This window comes from Haliaeetus leucocephalus, unplaced genomic scaffold (assembly GCF_000737465.1).
Source record: "Haliaeetus leucocephalus isolate CR32 unplaced genomic scaffold, Haliaeetus_leucocephalus-4.0 Scaffold2, whole genome shotgun sequence".
In the NCBI taxonomy this organism is placed as follows: Eukaryota; Metazoa; Chordata; class Aves; order Accipitriformes; family Accipitridae; genus Haliaeetus; species Haliaeetus leucocephalus.
The window spans coordinates 14,081,515-14,101,984 of NW_010972438.1; the positions used below are offsets into that span (position 1 = coordinate 14,081,515).

A 20,470-nucleotide genomic window follows, 5' to 3' on the forward strand; every position below is an offset into this window, starting at 1 on the left:
CCCACTGGGAGGCGATGGGGGGCTGCATCCCAGCCATCCCCTAGTCCTGTTAGTGCTGTGGGGATGCTTGCCTGCACCCCAAGCAGGAGGGCTCGGAGCCTCCCAGCCGAAAGTGGAGCTCGTCAGGTGGGGGGCCCGAGGCCCACGGACGACGACCCTCAGCACACACCTCCGCTTACGCCCACCCCGCCGCTGCTGCGGCGCTGCCAGCGCACCGGGCGACAAGCATGGTCCTCGTGCCCCTGCTGGCATCCCCAGGGCCAGGCTGCTTCCCCCAGGTGCTGAGAAGAGACACTGGGGTTAGCCGCCCTGCCGCTAGCAGAAGGGGCGAGGCAGGAAAATGCCGGTCTTTTGGCAGGAGGCACTGCCGATGCTTTGCAGCCCTAACGGCTCCCTCTGCCCGTCCATGTCCATCTGCAAGCAGCACCAAGTTTGGCATCTTCAGGGATGGGGTTTTTTTACCGCGTGCATGAGAAAGGGCTTCCCCTTGTCCTGCACCGCAGGGCAGTAGCTCTCCCAGGCTGTGCCCAGGGTGTCACAGCCCCTGCCGCTCAGCTCCGCCACCGCGTGGCAGGGATTTAGCTGGCCCGCTCCTGTCCCCGATGCAGACCTCGGCCACCCCCACCCACCAGGTGGGGCATCAACATGGGAGAAGGAAAATTCAGTTTGGGGCCCTTGCATCGGATGGTTCATTAGCATATCAGCCTTGTAACTTAGCTGTTGGTTTGATCTCAATCAACTAATATTGCAGCCTAATCCACTGAAGCTTGTAATAGGTTTAGGAATAACAGGGGTTTACGTCCTCATTAGCGTTCAGTGTGCCGCGGCGGGAGAAACATCCTTGGCCGCATCCTGTTGAAGAAGAGGGGAGCCCGAGCCACGGTGGCTGAGGCGTGTGCTAGGGAAGAGAAGAGCCATGCTGGGGAAAAAATAGAGTAAATGTGGGAGATGGGTAGAATTTAGGATGGGGTAGGGAAGGGCAGGAAGTACACAGGACACACAGTGCCTCCATGCACATCCCAGCTCCGAGGGGAGCCCCCCGTGCCACTGTGCTGGATGGGCTGCAGTTAAGGGTGGGTAGGCTGAGGAGCAGGGGGACCTCCGTGCCAACACTGCAGCCAGTCTGGGCACTGCTGGCACCCCTTGTGCAGCCCCTACATAGCTCCCCAAAAGACACGAGTTAACAGTGGGATGGATTCACACCAGAGGTGGGGCTCCTCCGCTCACTCAGCCCTTGCTCCCAGCACCAGAACAACACGCACTCTCCCACACCCCTGGGGATCCGAACATGCTCCCACCCTGCATGAAACCTAACAAGGCTGCGCAAGGTCGCGTGGACCCTTGCCTGAAATTTGAGTGGCTGCTTTGGAGCTGCACGCTGCTTTGGACAGCTCAGGCCACCTCCACAGCAAGGAGGAGGTCAGAGGAGATATGTTGACCCCTGGGCACAGCAGGTCTGGGGGCCGCGAGGGGGTCCAGCCACTGCTGCCGTGGTGGTGCCCTCTGCACCAGCTGCAGACGGGGCTGCGGCATCCTGCATTCTGGTGCTGAATCCTGGCATCACCAGTGCTTTGCCTCTGCCCAATGCCCCGTGTTCCTGTGCTCCCCCACCAACCACGACCACCACGGGCTCTCACCCAGCTTCAGTTCCACCGATGGTGACAGATGGTCCCCTATCAATTATCATTAGTGTAAACAAGGGGGTGGGAAGAGCGCATGCTGCCTGCTGATTTGGGGTTTGACTGCAAGCAGGCTCCCACTGCTAGGGTGCAAAACAAGCAAACACAAAGCAGGGTCTGTGACATGCTTAGCAGGTCCCCAAACCACCTTGCACCATCCTCACAGCCGGTGGCTCTCTCTGCTGGGCTGGTGCCTCCCTTCCACCACCATCACCCATGCAAAAGCCAAGGCCTGGCCACCACCCGGGCAGCGGCAGGGTGAGCAGAGCAAGCAGGGCTTGTCCTTGCCCCCCTGGGCTGAGCACACGTTTCAGGACCACCATGGGAAACACCAAGCAGGCCCTAAAGCGGTGGCTAGTGCGGCTCAAGCACATGCTGGAGAGAAGTTCCTGTGGTGCTTACACAACGCTGAGGGCTGACACTTGGTGGGTGTGGATTTCTAAGCCTCCAGAGAAGCTGGCATATTAATTTATAAACTCTGTAGGATTCCTGAACCTTGATAATCTGCTATGATTAACTCCTCAGCCACCACAAAATGCCTCTGGCTTGGCTGGTCCAGCACCAGCACTGACAGGGCTGCGGCCATGCCAGCCATGCATGTGCAGTGCCCTGTGGGGATTTACATTCTCCCCCTCCAGGCCCCCACGCACCCACCCGAGCCCTCCTGGTTGCTGTTAGGCTAATGCCAGAGCAGCCCCGGCCCCACGCACAGTTCACCCAAGAAACTTCCCCCAATAAAGGGCAGCGCAGCACTTACGTGCGACAGGAACGTGCTTCACAGGACCCCCTGCCGCCGGCTGGATTATACATCGCACCTCCTCAAACTGGGGATTTGCCATCAAGAAACCCAATCAGGAGAGAGGCAATGCTTTTAAAAAATTATGAAGGCTTTCAAGTTTATTTGTTCTAATTACCCAGCTGACAGCTCAGGGGAGGAGGAGAAAATCATCGGGGTATCACTGCCACAAAATAGTTGTAATTGAATCATTCCAGACAATAAAGCAGAGGCGCAGGTCACAGGCAGTGCATCGCTCCCCCCAACACCCCTTACTGCTGCACCACAATAAAAACACACCAATACGAGGAGATACTCTCTAATAGCAGCCTATTACGGCTCATGGAAACACAAGCGTGTTATCTGCACCTGTCACCCGCGAGCAGAACAGGAGCCACTGAGCGGGCTCGGGGATAATGAGTTTACACGCTGCGATTTGATTCCCTGCGATGTGCAAAGGCCTTTCCTGGGCAGTGGGTGCAGATCTCCCCCAGGACCCTCCACGGCAGACTGCCCCCCAGCTCTTCCAGCCCCGGCTGTGGTGCAGAAGGGATTGTGCTTACTGTGCAGCTGGGCCATGGGGTGAGCAACCCCCAGGGACAGCAGTGGCTCAGGGATGCTGAAGGGGGCCACCGGCTCTGCCTGTTCAGGCTCAGCCCTGTCAGGGCTCCTCCAGCCCCCCAGGGCAGGCAGGGCACTGTTACCAAAGGCTGTGCTCCAGGCTAGCTGAGCCACAGGTCCTGCCCGCTTCTGGGCTTCTGCTGGGCTCTGGGCTTGCCCCAGCCTGGCACAGCAAAGCCTGGGCTGCGTCACTGAGGGCAAGTGCCAGAGGAACATCCCACCACTGCAGCAGGGCACAAGCTGACAACAAGCCCAAGCAGCATCCAGAGGCAAGCTGTGGTTATCTCTGGGGGATGTGCAACCATACACTGCACAGAGCAAGGGGGCACAGGAGAGCCACTGCGGGGTGGGCGTCCGTGAGTGCTGGCAGCCCTCACGTATCATGATTCATCCTCCCCAGGTGTGCAGCTTGACAAACTGCAAGGCCACAAGCCCGGGCGCCTGAGAGACGCCGGCCAAAGAGGCAGAAGCTGGGACACAGCCCTGGCCCTATTTCGGCTGGCAGCTGTGCTTGATGCAGCCCCCGTGTTTTGGGGGGGCACAGCCTGCACCTGGCATTTACACCCCTACTCTTGGCCAGGGCTGTAGCCCACTGTCCAGCTGGCTCCCCCAGCACGCAGCCAGGAGCAGAGATCAGCTTCCCTGCTGCCGACTCAGTGCTTTACCAAGCACCCGCTGCCCTCCCACCACACGCACCCCCCGCCATCCAAGGCACCCCCCAAAGCAGCACGAGCAGGACTGAGGTTTGGGAACAGACATCCGCAGCCAAAGCGTGATTCATTAGCACTCGATACAGACCGTTAAACCCTTGCTGCGCAGGCTCGCTGCCTCGGCGGCTCTGCTGGGAGCCAGCTGAGGCTGTGCATGCCTTGCGGGAAGCGAACTGCTGAGTCCAGCTCTGCCAAACCCTTAATCTAGAGCAACGATGCTGGGCAGGCCCACAGGGGTGATGGCGGTGCCCCTAGCAAGGGTGGCTGCTCCACTCCTTGTCACCACTCCTCATCTGCCAGCAATGGCATAGGAAAATGCAACGCCAAGAAGCCAAGTGTGGGAGAACGACTGCATTGCTCCCATTTGAAGATCAGCACCCACTGCTTTGCATTAGTGGGCAGCTGACACCCAAGCGGCCCCCACCCCACTGCTTCAGTCCCCCCATGACAGAAGGGGGCAGGCAGGGCTACGTTCACAGAAGTCCAGTTTAAGACATTTTTATTCCTCTGCATGTTACACTTAGTGTTTAAGAAAATACAGGATCCCTTTTGACATTCATACATTTTTACAGGGGAAAAATAGGTTACTCTACAAGGGTGGTTATTAAGCTTGGGCATTCCCAGGCTGACTTCAGGAGGTCCTTGCCCCCCTTGGCTGCCAGGCCAATCCTCTCCATTCCCAAGCATCACTGCCCCAGTGCCCAGAGTCCAGGCCTGCAGAGCAGAGCTCGTGTCATCGCCTCAAGCTAAAAAAAAAAAAAACCAAACCAATAAAAAAAAAATTACAGCGTCCAGTATTACCAGTTCCACTTTCCAATAGCTCCTACACTGGATACTGCAAAGGAAGAGCTGGGGACAGGGAGTGACCAGACTGAGCACACGAATATCTAAGAGACCAACGTTAGTGTGTGTGACTATCTGTAACAGGGAAACAGGTTAATCCCGGTTGCTAGAAACCTAGAGGAAATATATAAATAAGGGTTCCCCACATTCGTGCATAGTCACAAACAGCTACTGGACACCAGGCTCACGCTGCCTCTGAGTGCTGCCACGTGGAGAGGGAGGGCAGCGAGGCAGAGCTACTATGAAGCTCAAGGCAAGAAATCCACACGCTTCACGAACAGAGCGCACCAGCCCACGTGTAGCCCCTCTGCTTGGGGGCACCGGGGCAACGCTGCGAGAGAGGTGGCAAGCGGCAGCTTTCACTTGGCAGGACACATCTTTGGGCTGTGTCTGGGCCAAAGGCTTCCTAAGGGCTGTGTCACCCACACGGTCATTACTTCTAGGCTGCCACAGTGTGCAAGAAATTCAGATTTAAACGTCACTATAGAAAGCAGATTGAAAAAAGCAGCTACTGGGGTAAGACTTCTATGACCCTAGGTGGGCTGCTACCCAGAGGCAAAGCTGAGGGCCAGGAGGGAGTGAAAGGCTCACTAGACGAGGCGTTAAGACAGCGAGCGAGCTACCTCCCCTTGGCAGGGCTGCAGCACATTGGCACTAGCAGCAGAAAACAAAACAGATGTTACGAAAGCTTCTTCCAAGCACCAGCGGACTCCACTTGGTCACTGCAGGGAGAGAGATGCACATGGAAAAGAAGTGATACTCTAAGGCAAAGGCCTTTCTCTTTGGGACCTCGGGACACCAGCGCAGCTGAACACCCCCCCACACCTCCAGCTGCTAAGTCCCTCGCAAGCTCTCTGCCCTTCTCGCTAACACCAGTCGCCTAAATACCTCCTGCCCGAGTCTTGCAGGCAAACCACGCGCCAGCGCCCACCCCGCTCTGACTTCCCCGGAGCACCAGGCCCTGGGGGCACCCCACGCCCTTTCTGCCGCTAGCGTTTCTAAAGGGCTGGTGAACGCTGTCCCAACCTTAGGCCTCGCACGGAGGGATATAAGGTATGAGCTGTACTGGAAGGGAATGGGGAGAAAGTGTCAACAAGAGACATCATCAATCCAAGTGGTTCAAACTCCAGTCCAAGCTGAGGGGCGGTTAGCTGGTACCGGGAGAGATTTCTGGGAACTCCTTATAAATCTCCAAGATGATCAGTTTGTCCATCTGGCACTGCTGGCCCTCCTCTTCCTCCCCCAGGATGCGCTGCAAGATGCCCTGCAGGTCAGAGAGGCGGTGCTGGTGCTGCAGATAGGGCGTGGAGCGGATGATGGCGTGCATCAGAGATAAATACTCCATCCTCAGCTGCCAAGTGGGAGCGGAGACAAAACACAGAGCACAATGAAAGATTTAAAGTGAGATAAACAAGCATGCCAGCCTCCATTACAGCATGAGCACAGAAACAGCTGCTGCTGCACCAGCAGCAGCCAGACAGTGACTCCAGAGCCACCTGTTTTCCTTAAGGCTCATTAGTAGCTATGGAAAACTCTGCTTTTCCCACAGCAGCCCAGTGCTGCTCTTCACCCACTCTTAAAACATGTGCACATCCCCTGCCTCTTGCAATACCAGAACAGAGACATCCCTCCCACTTCTACTACTCACAGAGAGTCCCTGTTCCCAAAGGTCCCTGGACAGAAGGGTGCAGACTACCAAAAGCCTGGCAGATCTTTCTTCAAACACACCTTTCTACTGCTGTGCGCTGGGCAGGATAAATCCCCTCTTCCTCCTCAGCCCCCAAGGTTGATTTGAGCACCCAGAAATGTCGTGCCCACCCCAGGACTCAACTCTTGCCTGCACCAGCAGGCCCCATGGAGGGCCAGGGGAAACACTGTAGCTTTGGGACTGTGCTCCCTTCCCCAGTGCCTATGGGTTACTGTAAGCACCTTATCTCCTGGGGAGAGATCAGCAATCTGCCGCACCAGGATGTCTATGAGGACCATCATGTCCGTGTGGTAGAAGATGCTGGCTGTATCCTTGCTGGCAAAGATGTCCTGCAGAAACTTCAGCACTGAGTGCGGTGGCTGAGGCTGATGCTTGAAGATACAAACTGGATCATCTAAGGGAGGCAGAAAGACTGTGCTAAGCCACATGCTCCCCGTTGCCCCTCTCCTTCACCTTCAGTGCACATCCTTTCATTAGACCCTACAGGCTTTGGAGAGGAGGCTGCCCCTGGCCTTGGCCAGCTGCTCCCTGCCCGTGGCTAGCTTTTGTGCCGGCTGACCTCAGTGCCTTGCACAACACTGCATAATCAGGATGGTGGTTCTGCAGGGTACCAAGCTGAGACCAAAGTCATTAGCATTAGCATTAATCATTGTTTATGTTTCACCTACCATCCCAGGTGAGACCTGATTAGCACATCACCTCTCAGTGCCTCCCCTTTTTGCTCAACAGCTACCACTCATTTTCTCCCTGGTTTATTAAGTCTGGTCCAATGATCCCTCTGAAAAGCCCATCAGACCCTGTACCAGAAATGAGCTTTCATCACAGAGACCAGGCTAGTACTATCCCAGAAGCAAGAAAAGAAACACTTCCAAGTTTAAATGAGCCACGACATCCTGTTGTCTTCCAAAACACATCCCTGCAGACCCCACGAGGGGCTCTGGGACACTGCAGCCCCCCCCCAGCAGTTGTCAGGAAGGCAGGCAAAAGAGAAGCATCTTCATTAGGTTGTGGCCCCCCTCTTTCTTCTGCCAGCCCCTCACAGTAAGGTGATCCCTGCAGGGAATCTGGCTGGGAAAGGGCTAAACAAAGGCTTTGGGAGGAGGCCAGACAAGAGCACTGAGAAGCCGGCTGCCATAAGGCTGATACAGTGTGGAGACAATGATTTCCAACCCCAAAGAGAACTAAAGCCAGAGTAAGATGAGCTGCAAGCATCACAGGATGAGTTATTTACCAGCAAATCAACAAAATGAATCTCAGGCAGCAAAGCCCCTGTGCTCCAGAAGGTATTAGAAAGCACAATAGTGGCACGCAGCACAGGCAGAAATACCTGGCACTGCTCTTCCTGCGGAGATCTCCAGTTTTCTAGCAATCTGCTTTGCAAAAGCTCTACATGTACAGTGGATTTCACTCTATGCCTGGAGCAGACACAAAGCTAACCCTCTGCCGGCAATTCTGAAATGGGAAGTTCCACTCTAAGCAGCTTTTTGGAAGGCAAGACCTCCCTCTGGATCTGTCCCCCGGGGCACATGATTGCCAGCATGGGCTGAGGTTTGTGTGCCAGCGCTGATGGAGTCCTGTCTGTCCAAGGACAGAAATGGCCCAGGACCAGCTTTCTTCCCAGACAAGAGCTCGCCTACATTGCAGCTGGCCATGCTGCAAGATGGGGCTGATCTGACCCAGAAGTACATGGAAACAGCAGCCCTCTCCTCTCTTCCTAGATGCCATTAGCATCACTTTATTCTTTGTGCAGCTCCATCCTCAGCAATGCTGCTTGTCACCCTCACAAATTCACCAGGAAGCAGCACATCCTGCCTGAGCCGACAGCTCCTCAGCTACCTGCATCCGCAACACATCCTACCCCTTAACGAGCACCCGGCTCGTTTCCCTGAGTCACCATTAGCTGCACCCCCTGCTAGGCATGTAATAGTGCCGCAAACACTCACCTCCCCTGTTCAGCAGCAGCAGCAGCTTTTCTGTGAAAGTCTTGACATTCGAGTGCTTGCTTATTGTAGTCATGATCACACTGTGTTCTGGAACTAAGGAAGAAACCTGTTCAGCATATCCCTTTGTTTCCTGAAGACCACGGTAATGAAAAAAAACTAGCAGAGGGGTCCTATTTTGCATCAGTGCTCTGGGGAGCTTTGGGGTACCACAGTCTATCAGGCTACAAACAGTTTCAGCCCCACAGTAGGTGGGCAGGGAGAGGGAAGGTGAAATAAATCTGGAAACAATGCATGAAACACGTGGGACTTTGTGCTTTCTATGCACACCTGATTCACACGGGCTCCAGTCCTGCCAGACAAATACTGTGAAATACCTTGCAAAGGCTTTATGTTGTCAAACATTACCTCTGTTCACAACCCTCTAAAGCCAAGGGCTTCACTCTCTGGTATCTTCTTACTTCATACCAGCAGTGCCCTGCTGGAATTTATTGCCTTGCAAGCTGCCATAAGGGATGACCAGAAGGGAAAAGTTTTTCCTAGCACTCGGTACCGGGCTGTGCAAGTGTAGAGGCTGAAGAATTCTTCTAGGAAATGTCCCCTAGCCTGCTTTGGGGGTGATTTGTCGTAACTAAAATAGGTTCACCCTAACAGACCTTATGCATGTGTGTGAGTGTGCACACTCAGAAGCATCCAAACAGCACAGCATGGCTATGTCTGTGGCACAGGGTTGGCAACCCTATAATATTTCACAGGCTGTGAAGTGCTTTAGGATCCTTTACATTGAAGAGCATCAATGTAATACGTTTTTAGGAGAGTTTTTGAACTAATGCTGCACCACTGAAGTGTATGATCGATGAATCTTGCAGATAGAGGAATAAAAAATTCAATCCACTAATAAGCAACCTGAACATCATTTAACATGATCTTAGCATAGAGAACAAGTCACTGCTCTCAGCTACACCCCAGGTGGGCAATAATCCCCCAGAAACACAGTGCCTGTCATGCATTATTGCCTAATTACTGCAGCCAGGAAGTATATGGGTAAGTGTGAGAAGAGGTAATGAATGAAAGCAGCAGAGATACACTTAATCAGTCTCTGTGCAATCAACTTTCACATGAAATTAGAAACTTTCACATAAATTTTAATGAAGCGCAACCCAAAATAACAGGTAAATTACTGGACACGTCCTTGCTGCTTTATTCTCCCCTCACTCCACGAAGCCAAGGATAAAGCCATGAAGCAGAACGAGAGGAAGTAATTAACTAAAGACAATTGGAGCAATAGGAGATTTTGGGTTAAGGAGTGGCCTCTCTTAGCAGGACCTGGAAATACACTACAATCTTCTAACAACAGGTTTCAAAACTCACAGGCAGCGAGAGGGCAAATGCCCTTCTCTAGGGACCAGATGTGTTGTCTGTTCTCATGGAGCTCAGCAGGGGAGGGAGGACAGAGAACCAGGGCAATCAGGAGAGAGCGCTGCGCAGGCCAACGTTGAAGAGCCTGGCCCCAACACATAGGCATTGAATGAACTTCAAGAGGTACAGAAGGGTAAGCAGAAGGTTTGTCAAGACCTACAGAAGGCAGAGGACTTTCTTTCTGGACTGGTACCAAGAAATGCCTGCTGAAGCATTTTCTCTCCCAAATCAGCTGTGCCTACAAGTTAACCCCACTCATGTTCTGCACATACAGCCCAGCAACTGCTTTAATCCAGGCAGTGTGAAAGTACAGAGAAAAATCTGCTGGGTTTCACAGAGCTGCTGTGCCCCAGAGGGTCAGTTGGTTGGACATGGGCTCTCAGACTGTTTTTTCCTCTAAGGTTTTGCACAATATTTAAACACAGTGTATTGCCAGAGGCTAGAGGAGCTGGAGAGGTTATCATAGCACCATGAAGACCCAGTGATAGTCTCCCTCCCTCCCCATTCTTCACACCCTCACTCCAGACCACTGAAATCCTGCCAAGGCAGCGCAGCACCAAACCAACCTGGAATGTGGAGATTGAAGGCCAGAAGGACATTGACAAATAAGTCAGGCAGCTGGTCGGTGGTGTCCGAGGGCAGCCCATCCTCAATCACATCCAGCAGGAACTGCACAAACTGAGAGTTGAGATGTTCTGTGCAAGGAAAAAGAGGGGCATTTACAGCACAGTGAAAATAAACCAAGCAACAAGGGACCATGCAAGCCACTTCTCTGTGCTTTTATGCTTAAAAACCATTAGTGGGGTGCCAGTGTCAGCCTCCAGGGAATTTAACAACCCTGCAAGTGGACTAGACAGACAACTGAGTGTTTTTGTGCGAGAGACAAGCGGTTCAGAGAACTACCCACAGTGCAGGGGAACGCTGAAAGTTGGTTCCCCATTGGCAATTTTTTGGAGTAAATAAAACACCAAATCCTGCTCTAGCTGTCATTGCAGCATCACTGCTGCAACAGTGATGAATGAAGGCTTCAGGTAGGAAGATATTTGTATTCTTGACCACTGGTTTAATGCATCTATTTAAAAAAAAGTAATCATCCAGATCATTAGTAATAACCCATTTTTCAATTTAGCTATTAGGAAAGCTCAGGAGCTCATGCAAATAAGTCCACCTGCAGGAAATAATTGCCAGGGTTACACAAGGAGAGAAAAGCAGGAGGTGTGGAGGCTCGTTGCATCGTCTCTACTGCGCCAGCTTGAATCCTGTATGTGTTTACTAGGGTGTTAAGGTGAAGCTGCTGAGGAGATGCTTATAAAAATCTCTACTGCTTTTCTAGGAAAAATGAGCCCGGAGTTTCCCAAATACAGGGAACAAAACATGGCTTGGGGAAGAAGCAGGCAGGCAGGGCTTTCTGGCTGAAGGTTGGAATGAAAGGACAGAGGATTAAACAGGCAGATCTGGCGCAACATTTGCACTTCCTCATTGACAGCAATACCCTTAATCATCTCTGCTTTCCCTAAGAGCTTGAAATACTTAGGGCTGCACCATCCTGTTAGAAGGGAGACCAGGAAGAGGCCACATTGTGCAGCTGACAGCTTTAGTGGGCATTCATAGAGTGATCTGGGCTCTCAGCCTCATCAGCAGGCAGAACGTCTCCAAGGCAGGTAAGAGGTACATGCTTTCATGCAGGGCAGAGGTAAAACAAAATGCCGCTTAGTCACAGTGATAGGCAAATCCACCTCTTCTGCAGCATGGCATCAGTCCTCCACTGCTCTAAGCCAGGTTTGTGCTGCTATCTCTGGAAATCTGGCATCTCAGCCCAGTATTTCAGCAGCCAGGCTCTACTGATAAAGAACAGACCCTACTCCTGGCCTGCTTGTACTGGGCTTTCCCCTAAATGTCCCCACCTTGGCCCCCAGGAAAGGTCCCTTCCCTGTGTCTGCCAGCACACGCCAGATGTCCCACCATCAGCTCTGCTGTCCTACCAAGCTGTAAGTGTAAGCTGCTCTTACCATAGTGATGATATGGCAGGGGCTCCCCCATGGAGAACATCATTGCCAGCACCAGTGCAGAGTAGCACATCTTTTGATGATCTGCAAGATAAAGGTCCTGCCATTAGTTCTTCCGAGGATGTGAAACACTGTTCCCCAGCTGCAGCTGGGAAGTCACACATTTAATACAGGCATTTAACGCAATTAGACTGCTCCTCATTTCTGTATTTACTGAGCTATAAGGGTGTTTTTTCCCCTGTTTAAGCACACCACATGCCTTCTGTGCCATGCATTTCCAAAGCAATTTAAAAATAATCACAACAAGAATTCTCAATTTTTTTCCCCTCCACTTAAGAGGATCTGGGAAGACTTGATCTGAATAATTAAAAACCGCCCCTGCAGAGTCCCAGGACACATCCCATAGTTATGTAATTACTGAACCCAGAAAAAACATCCATCTGGCCACCTCAAAATACTGCTTGTTCCACCCAACACCACCCCCGGACAGCTATGCTGCTTGTTACCATCTCTGCACTGCTCTACTTTCGCTACCTCAGCTCTGCCTGGAGGTATAAAAGGTCTCTGGGGAGACCAGATCACTGCTCATGACTCGGGCTGTGCATCTGCCCACCTCCCAGGCCACACGTGTCTCCAGCATTAATACATCCCGCAGCCTGCTAGTCCAACACAATTTTCGCTGGCAGCAGCTATACGTGAATGCTCCACAGAACCACAGCCGGTGCCTTTCCTGAATTTTAATTAATGGATACATCTCAATGGATATTTGCAGAAGAAAAAAAAGTCATGGAATAGGATCTGTGCCATCATCAAATGTAGCCTCCATCCAGTTCAGCAAGTCTGAAGACTATAGGAAAGGAGTATTGTTTTTATAAAGCAGGTTACCACACACACTGGCTAAATAAAGTTCAGCTACACCTGCCAGAAAGAGCCTAGGGGTGCTTGTTAAAAGGAATCTGAGGATGTATATCTAAAAAAACTGACCCAAACTACTTTTCATTAGAGGAGAAAAAAGTCCCTTCAGTGTATGATGCTTCTCCCAACAGTACCACTTCCCTGCACGATACATGCTGGTTCCAGTACCTGCTCCAAAACCCTTAAGACATTTCACTTCTCTATGCACAGATTGATCCATCTCTAAGCACCTGCACCCTGCAGTTTGGTTTTGACTGCACAGGCCGATGCCTTCACTGTCACCGCATACTCCTGGACTGGCCAAATGACTTGCAACACTTGGCAGCTCTCAGATTTACTGTTAACATGGGGAAAAAAAAAATGCTAGCAAATCATTCCAGCCTCGTGCCCCTGGAAAGTCAGCTCTGTGAGCAAAGCCTCTATAAACAAAGAACATGCAGACTTTGTCAGAGCTCCACAAGATGCCTGAGTTTTCAAATAGCAAATACTTTGAGTAAAAATAGATCATTTGGGGCTTAACCAGAGATACTACAGCATTAACGAGATTAAGAGTTTGTAGGAGAGCACTCTAGACCATGTGGCAGCAAAGGAAAGCTGGAAACTGCTGTTTACTTTTGGTAAACAGAGAGGGAAGATATTCGATGACTTAAATATAATTCATATTTCCATAAGAAGCTCTCAGCTGTAAGGTATCAGTGATGCCAAAGCTCACTGTAGCAGAAAAGAATCTGACAAACTGTTCACCACCCAGTTTCTTCATTCTTTCCTCCATGGCTTCAAGAGTTGGGTGTCAGAGGCAAGATACTGCAGCAGGTACACATAGGCACCTGCTGTTCCCATGTTCCTAGTAAGGCTTTCATGAACAAAACATTTTCTTTCATAACATCAGGAGCAATGAAGTAATGATCTGAGAACCAGAAGCCAGCAATAAACACGTGGCTATAGCAAATATGGAGGAAGAGGTTAATTGGGGGGTGGAGGGTGGGCAGGGGAGGGTAGTTTTACACATCCTTGGCCCATCTGCCATGAACTGATGTCCATTCATCTCAGCTGACAGCAGACTCCACTACTAGGTGGCAAATCTTGTCATATTTGCCTAATGGTGCTGAATCAAAGGATGCTGAAACCAGTCAGAAAGCTGAACTCGGGATAAATCCAGATTAATCTGATACACTCACTCAGCACAGATTCTACAAGTTTTTGGACTGTCCCAGCTGTAGCAAGACTTATCCAAGACTCAACATGGTGAACAACAAAGTAATTGCCAGTCAAAGCACAGCTTTGTTTTTCCTTCCAGACCAGCACCAGTGGCTGCAAGAAAGTAAATAGCATTGATACAACTCTCCTGAAGCAGAGGGACTCTGCTGACAACAGACTGATAAGCATCACTCAAGTGGCCGTGAAGGGCAGGAGAGATGTGGCTGTTTGCTCACCAACCTGCATTTCTGAAGCCTACTGAGGTACTGCTAAGAAAGCTGCTATTACGTATGAAAGGTATTTGTCAGAGGCCTTCAAAGACCTTGCTTCCAACCTCTAAACACAGCAGTGCAAAATCTGGGCACTGGGAGCAGACACAACTGTCTGCAACTGAAGTGAAAAGAGCCCGACAGCCAACTTGCATGTACACTGAGCTGCAACAAGGGAGAAAGTCACGATTACAGACTGGATTATCCCTGTCTGCTTTCTTTGGAATTGTTCTGGTTAATTCTGCCTCGCTGTGGCTTATCATAAGCTCTTCTAACATTGATAGATGTGCAGGCCAGCCACAGCAGAGGGAAGTAGCGGCTGTCCAGAAGCAATAAGACCCAAGCATCTGGCAGAAGAACTGGCCAGCAGCCAACACGCCTGCATCAGCCCCAGGGTAAAGTGCCTTCTCATCAAAGGCACCCAGCATCCCTGCACAGGGCTTCTGCCTTGGCTGCTCTTCAGTAACAAGCCAGGAGGGATCCCACAGAGCTGCTGCAGCCAGTTCAATGCTCCCTAGTTGCTTAGTGCTGGCACCAATTGCTCTGGCCCCTGCCATCCGCAGAAGGGATTAGCTATTCCACAGTATGTCATGGATCAGCTGCTATTCCCTAGTTTTTAGTACCAAAATAAGCTCAAGTCGTTCTAGGATTCAAGGTCATGTTTTCACACAAGGTACCGCTTGCCATTTGCTGGCAGGACATGGAGCAATAAGCACCAGAATGGCAGGAGGAAACTAGTAATGCCCTAAAACACCTCTGAAGGACAGACACATTTGGGTCAAGGATGGTCACTTCTCTGCAGCCCTACTGTGAAGGCCAAGAGGACTGGATGCCACACAGATGACATTTGCGCAAGTGCCCGCCATAAACTTAGCACAAGGCAGGCAGCACAGGATCAGGACACCAGTTTGGGAGGCTTCTATAACCAAAAGCAGTCTGTCAGCAAAGGAAGAGCAGCTTTTCATCCATCAGTTGTACTGCCTATGTATTACAGCAAGGAGGGAAAAAACCCTCACCTTGAGACGAAGCTAGGGAAAGAAGAGATGCTGCAGAGCTGCATGTTGGCAGTTCAGAGGACATAGCAGAGCTGCTTTTCACCCACTTCCACTGCAATGCTTTTTAGGTCCCAAAGCAGAGCTAACACTTGCTGGGAGATAGGCCTGCTTCAACCAGAATTGCTGTGTGGAGATTAGCAAAGGTGTGCAGAAATCACCTAGGTCAGAGCTCGATGCTCCATCATATCAAGAGGCTGAGTTAGCTGTGCTATCTGGGAATGACACAGCCCCTGGCAAAACGCTCTGGACAGCAACACTGTGACCAGGCAAGGAGTAATAAGGGCGACCAGCCCACCCTGCCCATACGAAGACAGCTCAGGGAACAGAGCAGGAGACTGAAGCCTGTTTGGACATGGTGCAGAAGACACTCAACTGGAGACAATCTTTATGAATTAGTGATGGATGCATGATAAAGTTTATTTTTGGCAGCACAAAATCAGGAGTGTTGTTGCCACAGAAGAACAGTCATAGTCCCATAACCAAGTAATATTTGCTTCTTGGGCAGTAAAACCTCAGCCTAGAAAAGAAGTTTGTCATGCATAACCAGATAAAAACACCAACAGCGTGATAAGTTCCCTGCACAGAATTGACAAGCAGCAGTAGCACAAAGAGAAGGCGTAGCTAACACAGGTGTAATGATCTCAGTCCCACACCACATCACCAGTGCTTTGCCCTGCCCTGAGTTGAAACACTATTTTTCAGGCACTCCCCACCTTTGAAAATGCCTGCATGTCAAAGCATCTAAGCAAAGATGAACGCAAAGCCTTCTGCAACAGGCTTGATTTTCACCTCTCATACCCCTTTCCAGACACCAGATTAGCCGCATTAGTCCACACAGTCAGGTTGGCACAGTCTGTGGTGAGATCTTCACCATGGGGAGAAGGTGAGAGGGACATCTATTATGCACGTCCAAAGTGGTCATCTTGGACATATACTTGGCTCCCATGAAATGGGTGTGACGGTACCTGTTCTGCACAGACTTGTCAATCCCTACGCAGTCTCATCATCAAATTATACTTCTCCACAGCTCCATGATGCCCGCAGCAAACCAACAGGTTACAGACTGCAATCAAGGCAGCAAGGCTCCAAACACTGGGGATCTTCTGATTTGATCCACATGGTCACTCAACAGCTACTTTAATTGTGGGTCATGATGAGCACAAAACAATGGATTTTCAACATTCCTTTAAATAGTATATGCCACTGCCAGCACTGCTGGCCTACAGGCTGACTTCAAAATGGGGAGTAAAGCTGTGACTGCCGGGGTCAGGCACGTATAGGGAGCTGGAAGGTAATGTCAGGGGAGTACTACTACATGTTCACCTTGTTCTTAGGCTCTTGCTCAGCACCTGCTCCTGGCTGCTGGGAGATAAAGGACACTGGGCTAAGCAGGAGCTCTGGGGGACAATGCCAGCAAATCTGACCAGACCACCACCACTGAGCTTTTGAGCACATGGAGCTTAAAGGGCAGAAAGGATGTTCCTGTTAATAGCAGGGACAGGTCACCCTAACAAAGGGAGCAGGAGCATGAAGTAGAAGGAACACAAGGGCAAAGCCTGAGTATGGAAAGCAAAGAGCTGGGGAAAGAGAGCTGTGGCACTATCCTGTAGAGGACCCAGACCGCCACTTTAACAGCACTACCATCTCTCAGTACAGTGGTGGAGAGAAGGCCCTTTCCTTTAACCAGCATACATCTCATTCACCAGCAAGAAACACTGCAAAGATCCGGCGTAGAGTGCTGAAAAAAACCCTGCCTATAAGAAGCTGCAGAGATCTTCCTTGAGATCTGCAGGTGTCTCTTGTCAGCATCATGAAACAAAACTGGAACAGCTCAAAATGTACTTTAAGACACCTACAAGAAGTGATGCAGATCATTAATGGCATGTTCAAGAGCTAGAGGGCCTTGCACCATTGGACTGAAACATCCCCTCCCGTGCATTCTTCACTTACAGCTGTAAGAACCTGAGTAACTTTAAAAACAGACACCATTCTCCCCAGAGCACTGGGTACGTAGAGCAGTCAGGCAATGAGGGGCCACCAGTGCTGCTGTAAATCATCTAATGGAAAGACACATTCCTGGGGACCTGGGTACAGCAGCTCTGGCTCACCTTGTGTGTGCGTCTGCATGTCCCGGGCCAGCTCCATTGGCAGCACAGAGTTTACAAGTGTTGAGATGACTGCAGCGTCCAAGTTGCACATGGCTCCAAAGCACTTCAAGAGCAGCAGCCGTAACGGCACCCTGTGTTCCTGCAGAAGTAATTTATTAGATGAAATGATGTCCCAAATGAGGGCTTATACTCTAAGGCAGAGACATAACTGGCTAGAAGTTCCCACTGTTGGGAAGCCACAGACCCTTCCAGGGTGATGGTGAACCCAGAACCTCTACTAGCTTTTAAAAACAGCACAGGAGTCATTTTATGGTAACATTCGCAACTGGGCTGGCTACAGGTTGTTGGCATATGCAGTCAGGGCATGTGGCAGCCAGAGCTCAGTTCTGAAATGCCCCACTTCATCCACTAAATATGATACAAATCAACAACCTATACCCATCCCCAGCAAACAGATTTAATTTGCTGAGTAGCCAGGATTCTCTGAGCACGCTGAGGTTTTGCAAATGCTGCTCTGAAGGAAGTTTCCTGACAACCCAAAATTTGGAAACCCTCTTTAGCACGTGATGGTTAATGAACAGCACGGAAGCAGCTCCTCCACTGTGAAGCTGTTGGGTTTGTGCCGGGAGCAGAGGGTACAAACCAGAAAGTTTTGGGACATCCAGGGATTCCAGCAAAGATGATGCTCAACCTGCAGCTCCTACACAGTGCTGGTACTGGGGTAACCTTCATAGTACAGCCTCAGCCAACAACTCCAGGGTTCAGAGAACAGAAGTGAGCCAAGCTCTGGCACTGGGCACGACAGCAGCTGGGACTGGAGACCCAACTGCTCTCTATCTGGTCATGCTTCCTGGAAATCCTGGTCAGAGAAGAGCAGGCAGTAAAAGCCAGCAGGCTCCATTATACCCAGCCTGCCTTCCCATTGCTCTCAGGTATGCTACAGCCCCCTGATGCTGAGCTCTGGGTTCAGACACAGAAATGCCAGATGAAAGCTAAATGCCACAAGGCTTGATGTGCTGTAGCTGGGGACTTAGGGACAAGATGGGCTCAAGTTTCCAACCCCCCCTGAGTCCTACAACAGCACATTCCAGGAAGGAGAGGGGCAAAGCAACACCGCACAGGCGTTGAAGGCAAAACTTCAATTTCTTCCTCTGAATACTGATTTCCTTCCTCACTCCCAAGGCTTCTACTCACAACCTACTTTCCTAAGCAAAGCTATTCACTAATGCACAGGAGTGTATCAATTAAAAGAGGAGCAGCCACAGCCTGTCAGCTTTCCCAAGGCATCCTTGGAAATCCTTCCTCTAGATATTAGTGATGCCAATTCTGTCCCCCCATGGAGCTAATAAAAGCAGCAAGCTTTACCCTTCACAGTGCTAGCTACCACTTCGAAGTCTATACCATCCTCTCTCTGCTCTTCCGTACAACTTGCACGCATAGCATTGACATTAGCCAGCACACAAAAGGGATGTGCTGCAACTCCATCTAGTTCACAGAACTGCCCTGTGCAGGGGGAATGTCTCCCATACATTCATCATAGCAACCCTGCCCTATTGCATCTTCAGGGAAATCTCAAAAAGAGGTATTTGATGCATTCTCCCACCTTACCATCTGATAATACGCCACAAGGGACAGGACGGATTCAAACTCATTCTTCTTGCACATTTTCTTGCAAACTTCTGGGTCTGCATCTGTCTGGAAGAAGGAATGAACAGGTCAGCCCAGTGGCACAAAGCAGCAAGGTGCCTGCTGCAGGTACCTTGAGGGAGGCCAGCTGCTTTCAAATCTCAGTAGCCCCAGCCCAACCATCTCTCAAAGAAACTGAAGGCAGAGCACAGACAGCTCAAGAACCGCCACCCTGCAGATTCTGCATCAAAGTGAATTCTTGAGATATGTCTCTGCCATACAACATGTCTTGGGCTGAAAACATCTAAAAAACCCATGACCTGAGCAGCACCTTGATGACTGCATCATGCAGTTACACAGGGCAGCTCCAGCACTGTTCCCATCCTGAGAAGTATTGTACATCTCCCACTCCTAAATTATGAGGGAATGGTTGCACAAAATCCACCTCTGCCTCGCCCTGCAGGCCCACAGCGAGGCGGCACAGGCCCTATGTTGAGTGACAAAGACACGGGCATTTATTACGCAAAAAAATATCTGTTCTGCTTATGTCAGAACTGGAGAGGAATACAAAATAGGTGCCAGAGCAAACCCCACACCAGCACCTGTAACACAGACCATGTCACTGCACTGAATGGCAGCTCCCATATCATCACAGTACACAGATGGCCTTGTATATGCTAGCAACAGCATTGGGACAGTATTTCCCACTGCTGCTCACTATGGGAATGTACCTCTCCTGTACGCACAGATGTGGTGAGATACTTTACACTTTCTCACAAAAATAGCTTTAAAGCTCACTGTCAAGGCAACCAAAGAATTTTCTTTGCATTTAATGGGCCTCACCCCACAGGTACTTCCCAGCCACAGACGATGTTTTAAATGGAAGACATTTGAAATGGGCCTAGGAGTGCTACAACCCTCACAGCAGACTTCTAGGTCTTCTGTGGGAGGTTGGGTTTTTTTGGAGTTGAGGGCTTATATTCTCCTGTGATAGGTAAATACCACAGCTATCATGAAGAATGGCTCTATAACTCTTTTCAGAACAGCTTTGTAAGGTAAAGTGCAAGGCAGCTCAAGAGCACTGCAGACCCCACACAGGAGGGCAGGGCTTCACATCGATGGTAAAGGATGCACAAGAAACCTATGCCCTCTAAAACAGCAGATCTGATGGCAACACAGGGGCGAAGGAGGTCAGAAGAAAGGAACTCCACCAGGGCTGTCTGCTCTGCTCTGCCTGTAAAGAAAGAAATTTACTCACCAGGATGCGAAGCAGCTCCTCCAGGTAGCAGCAGATGACGTTCTCATCCTCATAGAGCGCCCAGCTGCGCTGCTGAGCATCATCCTTGTGCCTGGCCAGATCTGCAAAGATCACCTCCAGCCGCTGCTCATCGTGGCAGATCTGTCCCGAGGGCAGCCCCGCACTCAGATTCTGCACAATAGCAAAACAACTGGTTAGTGGGGTCCTGACAGCTAGCTGTTGTTTGGGTGCCTGTTTCCTCTAATCTTTGTCTCAGGACTGGCAGTTGACCTCATTCAGTCAAGAGCTGGCAGCAAAAAACCAGCAAGTTTAAGACACGTGCAATTATTTCAGCTCTCATA

General features: G+C 50.8%; 1 protein-coding gene across 2 annotated transcripts in view; it reads right to left on the reverse strand.

Annotated features, from left to right (window-relative positions):
* Positions 1-4,267: 4,267 nt before the first annotated feature.
* Positions 4,268-20,470, reverse strand: part of NCKIPSD (NCK interacting protein with SH3 domain) — a 52,307-nt gene continuing 36,104 nt past the window's right edge. The window contains exons 6-13 of one of the 2 annotated variants that reach the window (XM_010572106.1): positions 20,130-20,300; positions 18,854-18,940; positions 17,246-17,384; positions 11,705-11,785; positions 10,262-10,390; positions 8,280-8,372; positions 6,558-6,730; positions 4,268-5,979 (exon numbers count right to left, since the gene is read on the reverse strand). In XM_010572106.1, coding sequence (XP_010570408.1) covers positions 5,776-5,979; positions 6,558-6,730; positions 8,280-8,372; positions 10,262-10,390; positions 11,705-11,785; positions 17,246-17,384; positions 18,854-18,940; positions 20,130-20,300 — 1,077 coding nt within the window. In that variant the 3' untranslated portion in view covers positions 4,268-5,775. The remainder of the gene's footprint in view (positions 5,980-6,557; positions 6,731-8,279; positions 8,373-10,261; positions 10,391-11,704; positions 11,786-17,245; positions 17,385-18,853; positions 18,941-20,129; positions 20,301-20,470) is intronic. The other variant, XM_010572115.1, reaches the window with a different exon arrangement.